This window comes from Xiphophorus maculatus, chromosome 8 (genome assembly GCF_002775205.1).
Source record: "Xiphophorus maculatus strain JP 163 A chromosome 8, X_maculatus-5.0-male, whole genome shotgun sequence".
Taxonomy (NCBI): domain Eukaryota; kingdom Metazoa; phylum Chordata; class Actinopteri; order Cyprinodontiformes; family Poeciliidae; genus Xiphophorus; species Xiphophorus maculatus.
The window spans coordinates 661,572-678,444 of NC_036450.1; the positions used below are offsets into that span (position 1 = coordinate 661,572).

Consider the following 16,873-nt stretch of genomic DNA (forward strand, 5'->3'; position numbering starts at 1 on the left):
TCATTTTCTTCTGTTTTTGCTATACATATTTAGTATGGATTAAAATATTAAGAAAGAAACCACGCGACGTACAACTACGACAGCCGCTGATACTGCACGCACTAAATGCCCCGCAGCCCTGATTGGCCGAGCAATGTAACATGATCCTCTGCAGCCAGTGATGGCCAAGCGGGGCGGGTCATCACGACTTTACACAGGTGTGTGTTTACCTCCGCCGAACCCCTGAGGCCGACTCATGGAACCCCTGGGGTTCGACCGAACCCAGGTTAAGAACCACTGGAAGAAAGTTTTGTTTGTAAGACTTGCTTGTCCTGATCCTCCTCACCTGTAGGTGGCGGTAATTCGCCATGTTGTTCTTTACGCCATTATCTCCATAACAAGAAGCAGCAGCGCCAGCCGCAGACGCAGTTGGCTATTTGACTCCTCCAGATGGTCTAACTGGTCTTCTTGGTGGTTTTTAGGGGGTTTGTGTTATTTCCAGTAAAACCAGTCAGTCCATCTCAGTTTTCTGCCCTTGAGACAGGAGAACGTCACTGAGCGCGTCATGGCGGCCGACCGGCGCGAGGACAAAGGTAGGCCATTAGCTGTTAGCATTAGCATCACGGTGACGTATTTATTTATCAATATTGACCAAACACCCGCGAAATTCACACTATATCTACCTGATATGTATACCTGTCGGTGCACACAGGAGAATCACTGACCAGCAGCGGAGCTAGCGGTGCTAGCAGCTAATGGACGCTATTAGCATTAGCAACACGGCGGCGTCTTTGTTCCTGACTGCTTCAGTGCATCTGTAGAAAATGATCCGTTTCTAGAGGTGATTCTCTCTCTAAGTAGTGTTTATCTAACTTCTTCAGGCTGAGGATCACTTGGCAAACACTCACGGACAACCTAACCTGAAATTGCCCCGCGATAACACAACTTAATATATAATGCAACTTGAAATAAAAACATTAGCTTCTAATGTTTTTATATTAGAAGCTAATATAAACGTGAAAACAACCATTTTTTCTTTGTTCATCCTAATGAGAAGAGTGGTGCTGATTGGTTAATGTTACTGGCCACCTCAAAGCCATGAACACGTCTAGTTGGGTATTTTGAGTTAGTTACAGATTCTGAACGTGTCTAAGCCAGTGGAGCCCAAACTGGGCCCCTGAGGGCCGGTGTTATGTAGCTAACATAGCTAGCTGCCTGCCGAGAATTGCATGCCCTGTCGCGGGAGCGCGCATCGCTCTAAACTCTCCATATTGATCAGAAAACAGACTGAAATCTGACCGAAGAGGAAACTTTTGAAGATATTCGTAACATTGTCACGTTTCTTAACCATGTAAGCCATAAAACGGTGGGTTTTATTTCGCAGATTAATTGAAATAAATACGGTTTTTACAGCTTTATTGAGACACATGAGTCAAACGTTTTTCAGTGTCTGATGAAAATGTTCTCCGCAGATGGTTTGAAATTCCCCGATTTTTCTTTTAACACCATAATGGCTTAAAGCATTACAAAACAGAATCCCATTATGTAGAACATTTTATATCATCCTTTACTGTCTAGTCTATTAATGTAGGGGGATGATTTTAATTTCTGAGCCTGCCAATATTTGTATCCCCTGTCTATTGTCCTGCTGATATGAAACTTACAGAAGTAGCTCAGAGAACAAGTGTCATTACGTAGAAAAGGTCAAATTCCTCTTAACTTTTTATTTCTCCATGTTAGCAGGGGATGCATTTTTTGGCAAAGCCTATTATTAGCCTGCCGATATCTGCATGCCCCCTCTATTTTCCCCAAATATTATCCTATTGATATAAAACTAATATCAGTAGTTAAGGGAACAAATGTGATTATGTAGAAAAAGTTATTTCATTCTTAACTCTTTATTTCTCCATGTTAGCAGGGGATGCATTTTTTGGCAATATGGATTTTGTTCCTGCCGATATCTGCGTGCCCTCCCTATTTTCCTCAAATATTATCCTATTGATATAAAACTTATACCAGCAGTTATGGGAACAAATGTGATTATGTAGACATATTTTTTTTTTAGATAATTAATCTGCGAAATAAAACCCACCGTTTTATGGCTTACATGGTTAAGAAACGTGATAATGTTACGAATATTTTCAAAAGTTTCCTGTTCGGTCATAATTCAGTCCGTTTTCTCATTAATATGCGAGAGTTTAGAGGGATGCGCGCTCCCGCGACAAGGCATGCAATTCTCGGCAGTAGGCCTGTCACGATAGCAAATTTTGCAGAGCGATTAATTGTCTCAAAAATTATTGCGATAAACGATAATATTGTTTGAAGACATTTTAGCACTGATATAATGGAAATGATGTAATAATGATGTGATTTCCTGCCAAAGACAGATACACTTTATTTTCAAAAGAATATTTAACACTGGAACTGATAACAAAATAAACCAAACAACCAAAAACAAAAATAAAATGGATTCTCAGTCTCCATTAACAATAAATGTACTTGATAAAAACTAAACAACATAAAGCCAAAGTGTAAATAAATACTGCATTCAACCAAAAGAGTGCAGATTATGAAGTCTGTATATTATGTTGCCCTTCAGTCAGTGGCGGCTGGCCAGTAGGGGGCGCTTGGGCGCCGCCCCCTTTAAATTGTTTAGATAATAAATGATTTCTATTCTGAACTGCAAAATACTTAGAAATGTATTTATTCATACTGTGTGTCCAATAGACATGTTAGAATTTATTAAAATAGTAAATACATAATTCTAATTGCTCACATTGTGCACACTTCCTATGTGCAGGGCGCCGTCCTAATGAGAGTGTATGTAGGCGCATCAACTTTTGGCAAGCAGGTGATCTGAGGCTGACTTTTAATTGGTTGTTTAAGGTTTTCCACAGGTCGCAGCGCTCTGCGTCCCGGACACACCCATTTTGTTGTGTCATTACTGGTAGAGCGTCAGTACTGGCTAATTTTTTTAAAACATTGTGTGATTGGACAATCCCCGATTCGACTCATTAGCGCAGCTGCAGCTCGTTAGGTCGATTCACGGTTACGTTTGCATTAAGCAATGCATTTTACCGCTTTCCGTGTTTGCTATTTCAAAGTTCTGGCACGGAGGCAATGTGGACAACAACTGGAGTAAGAGACTTAAAACATCTTTCAGAAAAATGCAAACAGCACGAAAACAGCCGCAGCCACCTAGACAATGCAATGAAGCTAAGTTTTTGGGGGAAACTTAGCATAGCTGAAAGGTGCTTTTCAACTCTGAAAAGAATCAAGACTTTTCTGAGAAACTCAATGACTCAGGACAGGCTGAATGCATTGGCCATGTTGTCAATGGAGAAAAGACTAGTCACAGAGATGACTGACTTTAACAAGAATGTAATTGAGAAATTTGCAGGGCAGAAGGAAAGGAGGGCAAAATTCATGTTCAAATAGTGCTATTTTTTAAGATTTGTTTTGTTTGTTTTTCATTTGTTTGTTTGTGTGCGCCCCCCTCAGTTTTTTTAGCACCAGCCGCTACTGCCTTCAGTAATAATTAGATTTAAATAGAGAAGATGGGCACATCGACTACATGATGCAATAATTCACACTACATGACTTTTTGCTGCTACTTTTCCAATTAAGACAACCTTAAAACGTTGGTCTTTCTAAGATTGTGTGGTGTGTTACGGTAGATCGTCGTTGCCGTTCCGATCTAAATCAGGGGTTTTTTCCCCACTGGGATCTTAACTCAGCCTGTTGAATGTGACAGGCAGCCAATCAGAAAGCGCGGATTCTCCTCCGTGTTTTCTGAGGGGAAATTACGGAAGGGAATCCCTAGGCCTGTCTCGATAAACGATAAATGATTAATCGTACGATAAATTAAAACTATCGACGTCATTTCAATTATTGGCATTATCGTCTCTTCCAGCCTTTTTCTCTTTCTGTTGATGACACAGAATGAAAAAAGGCTCAACTCCGGTTCTCTCCACTGACCTCATTTCCTTAGTGTAAAGCCCAGCGCAGACGACACGATCTTAGGGCTGTCGGCCCATTTTTAAAACCAGACAGACCACACATTAGCTGACAGAAATCCTAGGTATAACGGTTCGATCGGTTCGGTCCTGCCGTGTGGTGTCCAACAATGGGCACAAAATAATGGCTACAAGTCCAGTGAACTAATTTTAAAACCAGGCATTAATCAAAGCTTTACTACAATCTACCTGCAATGCATGTGGCTAGTGTCAGCGTAAAGTCCTGACTGAATGAAAATCATTAGAACCTGTTTATGTCACGTTAACGAAGAACAGCTGAAAAGTTACCGGGTTTATCAACTGCGGTAGCAATTTGGCTCCAACTCCTCCTCTTGTCATTTCTATATTCTTTGCATGTTGAATAAACATTAATGTTGTTTCCACTAGGCTGGACTTCGGGTTGCTCCGTGTCAGCTGTTTGGGATTCCCCTCCATAATTTCCCCTCAGAAAACACAGAGGAGAATCTGCGCTTTCTGATTGGCTACCTGTCACATTCAACAGGTGTAGTTAAAGATCCCAGTCGGGGAAAAACCTGATTTAGATCAGAGCGGCAACAACGATCTACCGTAACACACCACACAATCTTAGAAAGACCAACGATCTAAGATTGTCATAAGGGGAAAAATAGGAGCAAAAAATCATGTAGTGTGAATTATTGCATCAGGTAGTCGATGTGCCCATCTTCTCTATTTAAATCTAATTATTACTGAAGGGCAACATAATATACACACTTCATAATCTGCACTCTTTTGGTTGAATGCAGTATTTATTTCCACTTTGGCTTTATGTTGTTTAGTTTTTATTCAAGTACATTTATTGTTAATGGAGACTGAGAATCCATTTTATTTTTGTTTTTGGTTGTTTGGTTTATTTTGTTTATCAGTTCCAGTGTTAAATATTCTTTTGAAAATAAAGTGTATCTATCTTTGGCAGGAAATCACATGCATTATTACGTCATTTCCATTAAATCAGTGTAAAAAGGTCTTCAGACAATATTATCGTTTATCGCAATAATTTTTTGAGACAATTAATCGCTCAGCAAAATTTGCTATCGTGACAGGCCTAGGAATCCCAAACAGCTGACACAGCGCAACCCGAAGTCCAGCGGACATTGGAGATGATATGTGGAAACAACATTAATGTCTAACCCTAACCCTATCATTATCATTAATGATTTTCATTCAGTCAGGACTTTACGCTGACACTAGCCACATGCATTGCATGTAGATTGTAGTAAAACATTGATTAATGCCTGGTTTTAAAATTAGTTCACTGAACTTGTGGCCATTATTTTGTGCCCATTGTTGGACACCACACGGCAGGAACGAACCGATCGAACCGTTATACCTAGGATTTCTGTCGGCTAATGTGTGATCTGTCAGGTTTTAAAAATGGGCCGACAATCAGCCGACAGCTCTAAGATCGTGTCGTCTGCGCTGGGCTTTACACTGAGGAAATGAGGTCAGAGGTCAGTGGAGAGAACCGGAGTTGAACCTTTTTTCATTCAGTGTCATCAACAGAAAGAGAAAAAGGCTGGAAGAGACGATAATGCCGATAATTGAAATGACGTCGATAGTTTTAATTTATCGTACGATTAATCGATTTATCGTTTATCGCGACAGGCCTACTCGGCAGGCATGTTCTCGGCATAACACCGGCATCCTGCATGTTTCAGTCTCTCCCTGGTTTAACGCTCCTGCATCCAATGATGGCTCATTAAGAAGAACACTGACATGCTGGAAAAGTTGTTACTAAAACCAGGGAGAGAATAAAACATGCAGGACCGACTCTAAAAGAATCAGTGATCAAGTCGGTGGTGATCTATACTTTCCTCAATATCAGCCAGTAGGCTCCGCTGTAATCGGATTATAATCTGCTGATTGTTCATTCGCTCTTTGCTGAACATTGTGGGTCAGTTTTTAATTAATTATAGTTCATCTGCTGGACAAACTAAAGAACAACAGAAATGAACTTTCATAAACGCGGCAAAGCTTCTGAGCAGCAGGACTTTGAACAAGGCTGTGCAGGAAGGTGGTGGGGAAGACAGGGGGCGCTATGCAGCTGCTGGAAGGCCTCTTCATTTTTCTAAGGCCAAAATTTAAATATGAATGCCATTCAATAAGTTAGGATATACGTCCTGGTGAGGCTTTCACATTAATACTTTTTGAAAATAACTTTTTATCAGGCATTAAACATACTGAAAGATATAAATATGTTAAAACATCAGTCGTCTAATGCATCCATTTAATGTCTGTTAGTGATGAAATTACTAAAAAAATGAATTTTTCAGTCATATTTTATTTTATGGCCTATATTTGCTCAGTGGTTGCCTACAGTTGAAAATAGTTAAAAAATTCAGTAATATTTTCTGTGAAGAATTATCACAATAATACAGTTTCCTTTTATCACCCGATCTTATGAAATGCTCAGAAACAATAGATTCCATAAAAATCAAAATGGTATTAAAAGCAGAATAACTGAAGCCAAATGAATCCTTGTCAGTGAAACTTTGTATTTTTATTGGTGTGGTTCAGATATGATGCGTCTTTAATATAGCAAACATATTTCTTTACAGTAAAATTATACAATAAGACAGGTTTTAATTCATCTTCATATGTTTTTCTGTCTCAGCTGTGATTCTGCAGGTCACATGAAAAGATGTTCAGTGGGATTTTTGGGGGCTGTTGTGGAGCAGAGGGATCATATGTTACTGTATTGGCCGGTTAGCCGCTGCAGCTAGTGACATAAACCTGCAGGAGCCTTTACTGTGCATGGAGTTGTGTCCAGACGGTTCAGTGCAGGATGAGCAGGAAGCCAAAAATGGCCCCATATTTATGATCCAATTTCTATTTAATGTGACTTAAATTAAAGCTGAGATGTTTGGATGTGTAAAGTCTGTATTTTCTCTGGATACAGATCTATCAACAGTCTGGTTTCTCTGTTTTAACCAGCATTACATGCTAACATCACATGCAGACCTGTTGCCATGGCAACAGCTGCATGAGCACACAGAGCACAGATTACATCAGGAACATAAACATTTCAGGCAAAAAGTGCACAAAACCCCAGAACATTCAGTCCGTTAGTTTTCTGTTTTTGAATTTTCATGTTTTGATCATTAATAAGCGATCACCTCAACGGCCGCTGTGATTGGTTCGCTAAGTTAAGCACCTGCTCCACTGATGATTTGTCAGAAAGTCGATGTATTTTGGTGCTAACTGAACCGAAACACACCGAAGTGCAGCGCAGGTTCCTGCCTGCCCCTGCCCCCGCCCATCCTCAAGACGTTCTACAGAAGCACCATAGAGAGCATTCTGACCAGCTGCCTCTCTGTGTGGTGTGGAGGCTGCAGCGCCTCCGACTGGAAGAACGTGAGGAGAGTGGTGCGGACAGCAGAGAGGATCATCGGGGCCCCCCTTCCCTCCATTCAGGACATTTCATCCCAGCGCTGCGTGTCCCGAGGCAGAAACATCATCAGTGACCCCTCACACCCCCACCATGGACTGTTCTCCCTGCTGCCCTCTGGAAAGAGGTTCTGCAGCATCCGGTGCAGGTCCACCAGGTTCTGAAACAGCTTTTTCCCACTTGCCATCAGACTGCTGAACTCTTAACTGGACTGCACTTAAAAACTGGTCTCCACTTCATACCTTGCACATGTACAGAGCTAAATAACTTCTATTTTACTGTCATTACTGCACTTTATATTCTATATTTATATTTTTATTCTGGAGTAACCTCATAACATTAGAACCTCAAAATATTGTCCTGACACCCTGTGCATGCAAAATGATAATAAAGTCAGTCTAAGTCTAAGTTAACCAACGATCTTCATATATTTTTAATGAAACCATTTTGCTGGCTGTGAAACGAGGGCCTTATGTTGCCGTTGTAGCGGTGTCGGTTAGCAGCACAGCGATGTGTCCGTTATCCAGATTCTTTGCTTGATTGTGTGATTTTCCAGACCTCTGATATTCCTGACTCAACGTGGTGTCCAACCCGCCAGTCACTGAGAGGACTCGTCATTTACATTTTATTTTGAAAAGTCCGTATAGATGCAGGAACATGAAGGAAAAAAGGTTTAGGAAATATTGCTGGAGACATGTCCCTGTCTGGACGTGTCTTCACCGTCCCTCAGAAAGGCTTCGAGTGAGGTCCGGTTCACTAAAAATAGTTTTTCTGTCTTTAATCTGATTATTTTCAGTCCATCTATCCATCCATCTATCTTTTTCCACCTATCTGGAGTCGGGTCACGGGGCTAGCAGTTTCAGAAGGGAGGCCCAGACTTCCCTCCCCAGCCTCTTGTTCCAGTTCCTCCAGGGGAATCCCAAGGCGTTCCCAGGCCACCTGAGAGACATAGTGTCGTGCACAGAACACCTCACCAGGGAGGCATCCTGACCAGATGCCCCTCAACTGGCTCCTCTCGATGTGAAGGAGCAGCGGCTCTACTCTGAGTCCCTCCCGGCTGACTGAGCTTCTCTCTCTAAGGGAGAGCCCAGACACCCAAATAGAAAACCCATTTCAGCCGCTTGTATCCGCGATCTCGTTCTTTCGGTCATGACCCAAAGCTCATGATCATAGATGAGGGTGGGAACGTAGATCGACCGGTAAATTGAGAGCTTCGCTTTTTGGCTCAGCTCTCTTTTCACCACGACGGACCGGTAAAGCGCCCGGTTGACGGCAGACACTGCGCCAATCCGCCTGTTGATCTCCTGCTCCCTTCTTCCCTCATTCGTGAACAAGATCCTGAGATACTTGAATTCCTCCACTTGGGGCAGTGTTCCACGACCAGATCCAGAACCACCCTGCTCTTCCTGAATCTGAGGTTCGACTATCCGACTGACCCTCCTCTCCAGGACCCCTGAATAGACCTTGCCAGGGAGGCTTAAGAGTGTGACCCCTCTATAATTGGAGCACACCCTCCGGTCCCCCTTTTTGAACAGGGGGACCACCACCCCAGTCTGCCAATCCAGGGGAACTGCCCCTATGTCCATGCAATATTGCAGAGTTGCGTCAGCCAACACAACCCTACAACATCCAGAGCCTTAAGGAACTCCGGGCGGATCTCATCCACCCCCGGAGCCTTGCCACCGAGGAGCTTTTTAACCACCTCGGCGACCTTGTCCCCAGAGATTGGAGAGCCCAACCCAGAGTCCCCAGGCTCAGCTTCCTCAATGGAAGGCATGTTGGTGGGATTGACGAGGTCTCTGAAGTATTCTGCCCACCGGCCCACAACGTCCCGAGTAGAGGTCAGCAGCACATCATCCCCACTATAAACAGTGTTGGTGCCGTACTGCTTCCCCCCCTCGAGACGCCGGATGGTGGACCAGAATCGCCTCGAAGCCGTACGGAGGTCTTTCTCCATGGCCTCTCCAAACTCCTCCCATGCCCGAGTTTTTGCCTCAGTAACCACCTGGGCTACATGCTGCTTCGCCTGCCAGTACCCATCAGCTGCTTCCGGAGTCCCACAGGCCAAAAAGGCCCGATAGGACTCCTTCTTCAGCCTGACGGCATCCCTCACCGAAAGTGTCCACCAACGGGTTCGAGGGTGGCTGCCGCGACATGCAACCTTGTGGCCACAGCTCTGATCGGCCGCCTCGACAATGGAGGCACGAAACATGGTCCACTCAGACTTCATGTCCCCCACCTCCCCTGTAACGTGTTCGAAGTTTTGCCGGAGATGGGAGTTAAAGCTTCTGCCAGACGTTCCCAGCAGACCCTCACCACACGTTTGGGCCTGCCAGGTCTGACCAGCTTCCTCCCCCACCACCGGAGCCAACTCACCACCAGGTAGTGGTCAGTGGACAGCTCCACACCTCTCTTCACCCGAGTGTCCAAGACATACGGCTGCAGATCCAATGACAAAGTCGATCATCGAACTGCGGCCTAGGGTGTCCTGGTGCCAAGTGCACATATGGACACCCTTATGCCTGAACATGGTGTTCGTTATGGACAATCCATGATGAGCACAGAAGTTCAACAACAGAACACCGCTCGAGTTCAGACCGGGGGGGCCGTTCCTCCTAACCACGCCCCTCCAGGTCTCACTGTCGTTGCCCACATGAGCGTTGAAGTCCCCCAGCAGAACAAGGGAGTCCCCAGGAGGGGCACTCTCCAGTACCCCCTCTAAGGACTACAAAAAGGGTGAATATGCTGAACCGGTCCCGATCTGGGATCGGTTCATTTGTGCTTCGGCCCGTAAGCACAAATGACAGTCAGAACCCGTCCCCCCACCCGTAGGCGGAGGGAGGCTACCTTCTCTTTCACTGGGGTAAACCCCAACGTACAGGCGCCAAGATGGGAGCAACAAGTATGTCCACTCCTGCCCAACGCCTCTCACCTTGGGCAACTCCAGAGTGGAAGTATGTCCAGCCCCTCTCAAGGAGACTGGTTCCAGAACCAGAGCCATGCGTCGAGGTGAGACCGACTATTTCTAGCCGGAACCTCTCAACCTCCCACACTAGCTCCGGCTCCTTCCCCACCAGAGAGGTGACACTCCACGTCCCAATAGCCAGCTTCTGCAGCCGAGGATCGGACCACCAGGGCCCCCTCCCTCGGCCGCCACCCATCACACACTGCACCCGACCCCTTTGGCCTCTCATAGGTGGGGGACCCATGTTTCCTTTTCAGGCTGAGCCCGACCGGGCCACCAGACGCTCGCCATCGTGCCCCCCCTCCAGGCCTGGCTCCATAGTGGGGCCCCGGTGACCCTCGTCCGGGCGAGGGAACACCAAGTCCAATGTTTTTACTCATCATTGGGGTCTTCGGGCTGCGCTTTGTCTGATTCCTCGCCTAAGACCTGTCCGCTTTGGGTGACCCTACCAGGGGCATGAAGCCCCAGACAGCATAGCTCCTAGGATCATTGGGGCCCTCAAACCCCTCCACCACGATAAGGTGGCAGCCCAAGCACTGGTTGATTATTTTTGTAGTTTTAATTTGGTTTTTGAAGGCAAAAAGATTCCAGTCAGGCTTCATTTTGGACGCTGTCAGTTTTATTTAGGATCATAATTCCAGATCAATGATCAGATAATATTCATCAAGTTCACTTCAAAATAACTAATCCAAATATATCCCCCAAACCAGAGCAATGAGTTGGATGACACGTTTGGGCCTGCCAGGTCTGACCGGCTTCCTCCCCCACCACCGGAGCCAACTGAAAGTCATTTGATTCAACAGTAAAATCAAATTAGAATATAATAATATGATGAAAAGTCATTCTTTGGTTTAAGGTTTTTGATTCCATTTCGAAAATGTTCAGTTATAAATAAAATCCTGAAAAGTTTCAGGCTGAACTGCAAACAGTTTAAAACCAGAAACATTTCATTCTGAGGTAGGAACCAACCTTAGCACCGCTTGTTTCTCTCTACCTTTACTCAGCAACGCACTGTCAGGTAAAGCTGAGTGGCTGTTAGCAATAGCAGCTAACGCATCTGTACACACACGTGAGCTGGCCTCTGATTGGTTCCAGTCCCCTACCAGAACCGCCACCAGGGGAAAAAAAACTGACCCAGAATGTCCTGTAGGGGCCGCTGTCCCCCCGTCTCTGTCCCTCTGCGTTTCTTGGACGTCCTCAGCAACTCGGTTCTGTTTCAGACGGGGAACTGAACGTTCTGGAGGATCTTCTGACCGAAGCGCCGGATCAGGATGACGAGCTCTACAATCCGGAGACAGAGCGTGAAGTCAGCGACAAGAAAGGTACGGAACCGCCTCCCTCAGAGCCTGGACTGTGTTCTGGTTCTGGGATCGGTTCAGCCACTGTAAGCAATGATGTCACAGCAGCGGCTATGACGTCATCAGCCTGTCCTCTCCCTCTCAGGAGTGAAGAGGAAGCGCGAGCGATCGGAAAGCCAGGATGTGAAGAGGCTCCGCCCCTCGTCAGGCCACGCCCCCTCCAGGTCTTCTGGGAAACGGGCGCTGAGCTCCAAGAAGGCGTCCAGTCCGCGCCGCCACACCGCCGCCTACCATCACGAGTACTACGAGGAGCGAAAGGGGCGGCGCCCAGCCCGAGAGGGCCCGCGGAGCCGCGGCGCGGAGGACGGCCGGCGCCGGGAGCCGCAGCGTGGCGTGGAGGCTCTGAGCCGGGTAACGCCCCTCGCCCTGAGCGGGCCGCCTGACACTCACGCCACCGCTCACTTCCTGTTTGTGTTTAGAAGCTGCGGCGCGACGAGAGGCGAGTGAGCCCCTCCCCTCACGGCGAAGACAACCAATCAGATGAGGAGGCAGAGTACAGCTCAGAGCCGGCGTCGGGAAGCTCCTCCCCCGCCGCCTCGCATGGCGACGATGAGGAGGAGGAAGAGGAGGAAGATAATCAGGAGGAGGAGGGGGAAGAGGGCATGGAGGAGGAAGAGGAGGAAGAAGAGGGAGAGAAGGAGGATGAAGATGAGGAGGAGGATGAATACGATGAGCGCCATGGCGACGGCAACGACTACGACACGCGCAGCGAGGCCGGCGACTCTCGCTCCGCCTCCTCCGTCAGTTTCTCGGATGGAGAGTCGGGACACTCAGGCTCCGCCTCCGAAGCTTCAGGTAACCATGGCAACAACCGCCATTCACCCCGCCGTTGAAATCTGTGCTGTGCTTTTATTCTGAAATCAGTGCTGTGTTTTTATTCTGAAAGGGTCGGAGAAGAAGCGAGAGAAGCTGTCGTCGTCGGTTCGAGCTGTTCGGAAAGGAATGGAGAGTAAGAACCTTCCCGACCCGGCGGTACCAACCTGGCCCGCTGACTGAACACGCCTCTGTTGTTGCAGATCCCACCAGCAAGCTACGCTACATCCTGCGGGAAGCCCGCTTCTTCCTCATCAAGAGCAACAACCATGAGAACGTTTCCCTGGCCAAGGCCAAGGTCGGTCCACGGCTTCCTCTGCCTTCGGTGCCGGCGCCGACATGCACTAATGTTGATTACTGTGCTCTGTCTCCATGGCGACCGCGTCTTGCCTTCAGGGCGTCTGGTCCACGCTGCCGGTCAACGAGAAGAAACTGAACGCCGCCTTCCAGTCGGCGCGCAGCGTCATCCTCGTCTTCTCCGTCAGGGAGAGCGGCAAGTTCCAAGGTACCTTCATCTGTTTCCAGATTCCTCCTCATCGCTATGACTTCCTATTTCCATGTCTCTGACTTCCTGTTTCCTGCAGGTTTCGCTCGCCTGTCGTCAGAGTCACATCATGACGGTTCTCCGATCCACTGGGTTCTTCCTGCTGGGATGAACGCCAAGATGCTGGGCGGAGTCTTCAAGATCGACTGGCTCTGCAGGTCAGCTGCTTCCGGAATCTGGACGACCCGGTTCTGGTCGGACCTGGTTCTGACAGCCCTGTGTTGCAGGAGGGAGCTGCCCTTCATCAAGACGGCTCACCTGTTCAACCCCTGGAACGACAACAAACCTGTGAAGATCGGACGGGACGGCCAGGTGAGCCCGTCCCGGTCCCGGCTCTGGTCCCGGCTCTGGTCCCGGCTCTGGTCCCGGTTCTGGTCCCGGCTCTGGTCCCGGTTCCTCCCCAACCGTGCGCTCTGTTACAGGAGATCCAGCCGAAGGTGGGCGCCCAGCTGTGCGCCCTGTTCCCATTGGACGAGAGCGTGGACGTGCACCACGTGGCGCGGCGCGTGCGTCAGAAGGGCCAGACGCCGTCAGAGCTGCGGCCGCGTGGCCGCCCGCCGCAGCGCGAGCCGGGAAGGTTAGCCAATCACCGAGCTCCTCCCCCCGCTTCCTGTTCTGCCGCCGCATCGTGGCGCCATCTGCTGCCGGACCACGGACACGGCGCCGCTCTGTTGTTGCGCCGTTCTGGTTGAAGCTTTGAGTCAGGCAGGAAGTAGTTCCCCGGCGGCGTGATGAGGTCACCAGATTGAGGAGTTGATGTGTGATTGGAGCGCCGCCTGCTGATGATGGCGGCGGCAGAGCGACGCAAGATGGAATTTCTCTCATGATGAAATTTTGTCTTTGCAGGAAGTTGTTTGGCGGGTAGTCGGACTGTGGCTGACCTTTCAGAATAAAAGGACGATGGACTGATGGGGGTGGGGGGTGGAACTGTTTCTGGCTTTGAGCAGGTGGGCGTGGCTGGGGGCGGGGCTTCCTGGCTTTCTGTGAGGTAAATCACAGAAACAAAGGACTTTTGGACTGACAGCAGGGCCCCCCCCCACCTGAAGGACAGTGTTGTCCCCCCCTCACCCCCCTGCTGGGGCAGACTGTAGGGGCCAGGGGGGCTGATGGACTGATCTGGCGCCGGTGGGAGGAGCCGACGGACGCCGGAACGCCCCGATTGGTTGCTTGTGTTCAGGACTGTTGGTATGGAGGGGGCGGGGCTTGGGCTCTAAGGGGCGGGGCTTTCGGTGTTGATTAACAGGACTGCACCATCATCATCACCATCACCCTTTCAAAATAAGAGGGTCTGTAATGGACGTGATGAGGAACTGTTTGTTAGTTTTCCCTAACGGCTCCAGCAGCGGTATGTCGCCCTCCAGAGGCTTCTTCTGTTTCCTTCCTGTGTGAGTGAGAGTGTGACTAGAGCCAGGGTCAGAACCGACCCGACCCGCAGGACCGCCGCTGGGAGGACGCTAACCTGAGCGCAGGTCTGTGGACCGGGTAACTGTCGCCATGGTGACAGGATCAGAGCGGCAGCAGGTAACGTACCAGGGTTCATCACCGTGACGACAGCAGCAGCACCTGGCTGCTCTGACCCCGCCTCTCTGGTCAGGCGCCTGCAGACGACGCTCAGGGAATACTGTACCTGCCTCGATGTGTGTGAGGCTGAGTGTGTGTGTGTGTGTGGTTTTGTCCGTGTGTGTGTGTCTTAATTGTGGACTTGTTCACGTAGGCGTCGACCTGAAGAGTATGACCTTCACGGCAGGAAGCGACCGCGAGCCGACGGCCCGCCCGACTTCAACCAGCGGCCAGGTGCAGATCACCTGTTCACATGCCTGCTAGCATGCTAGTTTAGCTTGCTAACTAAATAGCTCAGCCTCTTCACCTGTTGGCTTTGCGGGGTAACGTTTACCTGTCATTAACTATTACTCATCACCAGGGTTCATCCCGGACCTACGGAGCCAGCCGGTGGACAGGTGAGACTCACCTGGCAGTGGGCGGGGCCTCAGTTTCAGGTAGAAAGTAAGACGTGATGTTTCTTCTTGTAGGAGATTCTCCAGCGTCAGGCGAGACGTCTTCCTGAACGGGGTGAGTCTGGGGGCGTGGCCTCTGCGGCGCGATGTCGGTGCACTCACCTGTGTGACGTCTACCTGTGTTCACCTGTTTCAGTCCTACGACTACATGAGGGACTACCACCACAACGTGGGGCCCCCGGCTCCCTGGCAGACTCTGGTATGGTTCTTGGTTCTGATTGGATCAGGCATGCTAGCTTACTGAGTTACCTCACCTGGCCGGTGCACCTGGAGGCGGGGCCAGGGCCGTTCTCTGTTCTGATCCAAAGTTTTACTGGTTTAGATTTGACCATTCAGAGAGGAGTTAAGCTAGAGCGTTCTGAATGGTTGCTGGTTCCCATGAGCCCACCCGCTGAGGGAACCGGTGCTAAGCCCCTCCTCCAACCTGCTGACCCTTCCTGTTTGTGTGGACAGGCGGCGTACCCCGGCGTGGAGCAGCAGCCCCCCCACCACCCGCCCTACTACCACCACAGCCACCCGCCGCCGCCCCCCCACCAGGCCTTCCACCACCACCACCCCTCCCTGCCGCCGCACGAGGCTCCGCCCCCTCGCTTCAGAGACAAGCAGCGCTTGCCGCAGCACCGCGCCTTCGCGTCCAGCCCGGTGAGTTCTGATCCGGTTCTAAAGTGATGGGAAACCTTCTGGGTCTGACTTCCTGTTTCCTGTCTTGCAGCACGACTACGACATGCGAGTGGACGACTTCCTGCGGCGCACGCAGGCGGTGGTGAGCAGCCGGCGAGAGCGCGAGAGGCAGCGAGAGCGAGAGCGCGGCGGGCCGCGCCGCGACCGCGAGCGAGAGCGGGCGAGGGACAGGGAGAGAGAGAGGGACAAGGAGAGGGGGCGGTACCGCAGGTGATCACACGGAACTGAGCGCTCTTATTTTGACAGTCTGACTTCCCCTTCATTTTCAAATTATGTATAAATAGCTGCAGGATGACATCATCAGTGTTCACGTCTGTTTCTTCAATAAAGTTTCTTTGGTCAAACTTTTAATTTGAAAGTCCGTAAAAACTTTTTTATGGTGACTTCATTTCCCAGAATGCTCTGTCAGTCTGTAGGCTGGGCGCCAACAGGAGGGCGGGGCCTTCCCAGGGTCACATGACACAAACAATAGTGATTTTATTGTGAAAGGTTGGATGTTTCCTTTTTGATCCTTCATATTAAATGTTTTTTAATGTTCCACATGAAACCTGCCTGTTTTGTCACTTCCTGTTTGGTTTGCTGCTGTCTGATTGGTTGTCCTGCTGATTGGAGGCTCAGAGGGGGCGGAGCCTGAGACTCCTTTCTGTTAAATGATGTGGATGATCCGGATCAGAACCACCACAGCGAACGTCAGTCCAGAACTGTAGACCCGGCAGAATCAGAACATCCGACCCACATTCAGTGGGAACTCAGAACCTTGAAGTGGGTCCAAATGAAAGTCTCAAACCAGAAAGCACTTTGACCTGGTGACCTGAGTTCTTTTGGACCTGGTTCAGTACCCAGACCTGCTGGAGTCAGGGGTTTGTGACTCAATCTCAAGATGAATCAGAACCGGCAGTTTGGACCCGGTTCTTTATTATTGCTGGTCAGAAGAAACATGAAACCATCTAAAGCTTCTGGGAGTATGAATAATTTTGGACTTCGCAAGCCAATAGAAAAGCTGGACCGGGTCAGAGGTCCAGAACCACAGTGGTTCTGAAAGGTAGAGCCCAGCCTGGGTCGGAGGTTGTTTGTTTTTTCTTTTTTTTAGAACTTA

At 48.9% G+C, this 16,873-nt stretch overlaps 1 protein-coding gene across 2 annotated transcripts; it reads left to right on the forward strand.

The window, feature by feature from the left end:
* Positions 1 to 238: 238 nt before the first annotated feature.
* Positions 239 to 16,128, forward strand: ythdc1 (YTH domain containing 1). 2 transcript variants are annotated; one of them, XM_023338111.1, is made up of 16 exons: positions 239 to 572; positions 11,587 to 11,688; positions 11,810 to 12,075; positions 12,147 to 12,519; positions 12,611 to 12,673; positions 12,741 to 12,835; positions 12,934 to 13,042; positions 13,122 to 13,239; positions 13,309 to 13,393; positions 13,504 to 13,658; positions 14,796 to 14,875; positions 15,003 to 15,039; positions 15,112 to 15,151; positions 15,233 to 15,295; positions 15,550 to 15,738; positions 15,809 to 16,128. In XM_023338111.1, exons 1-16 carry the CDS (start codon positions 545 to 547, stop codon positions 15,989 to 15,991), a joined length of 1,986 nt encoding a protein of 661 aa, XP_023193879.1. In that variant the 5' UTR covers positions 239 to 544; the 3' UTR covers positions 15,992 to 16,128. The 2 variants fall into 2 exon arrangements, with proteins under 2 accessions (XP_023193879.1, XP_023193878.1); XM_023338110.1 differs by having other exon boundaries at positions 328 to 572; positions 12,144 to 12,519.
* Positions 16,129 to 16,873: the final 745 nt, after the last annotated feature.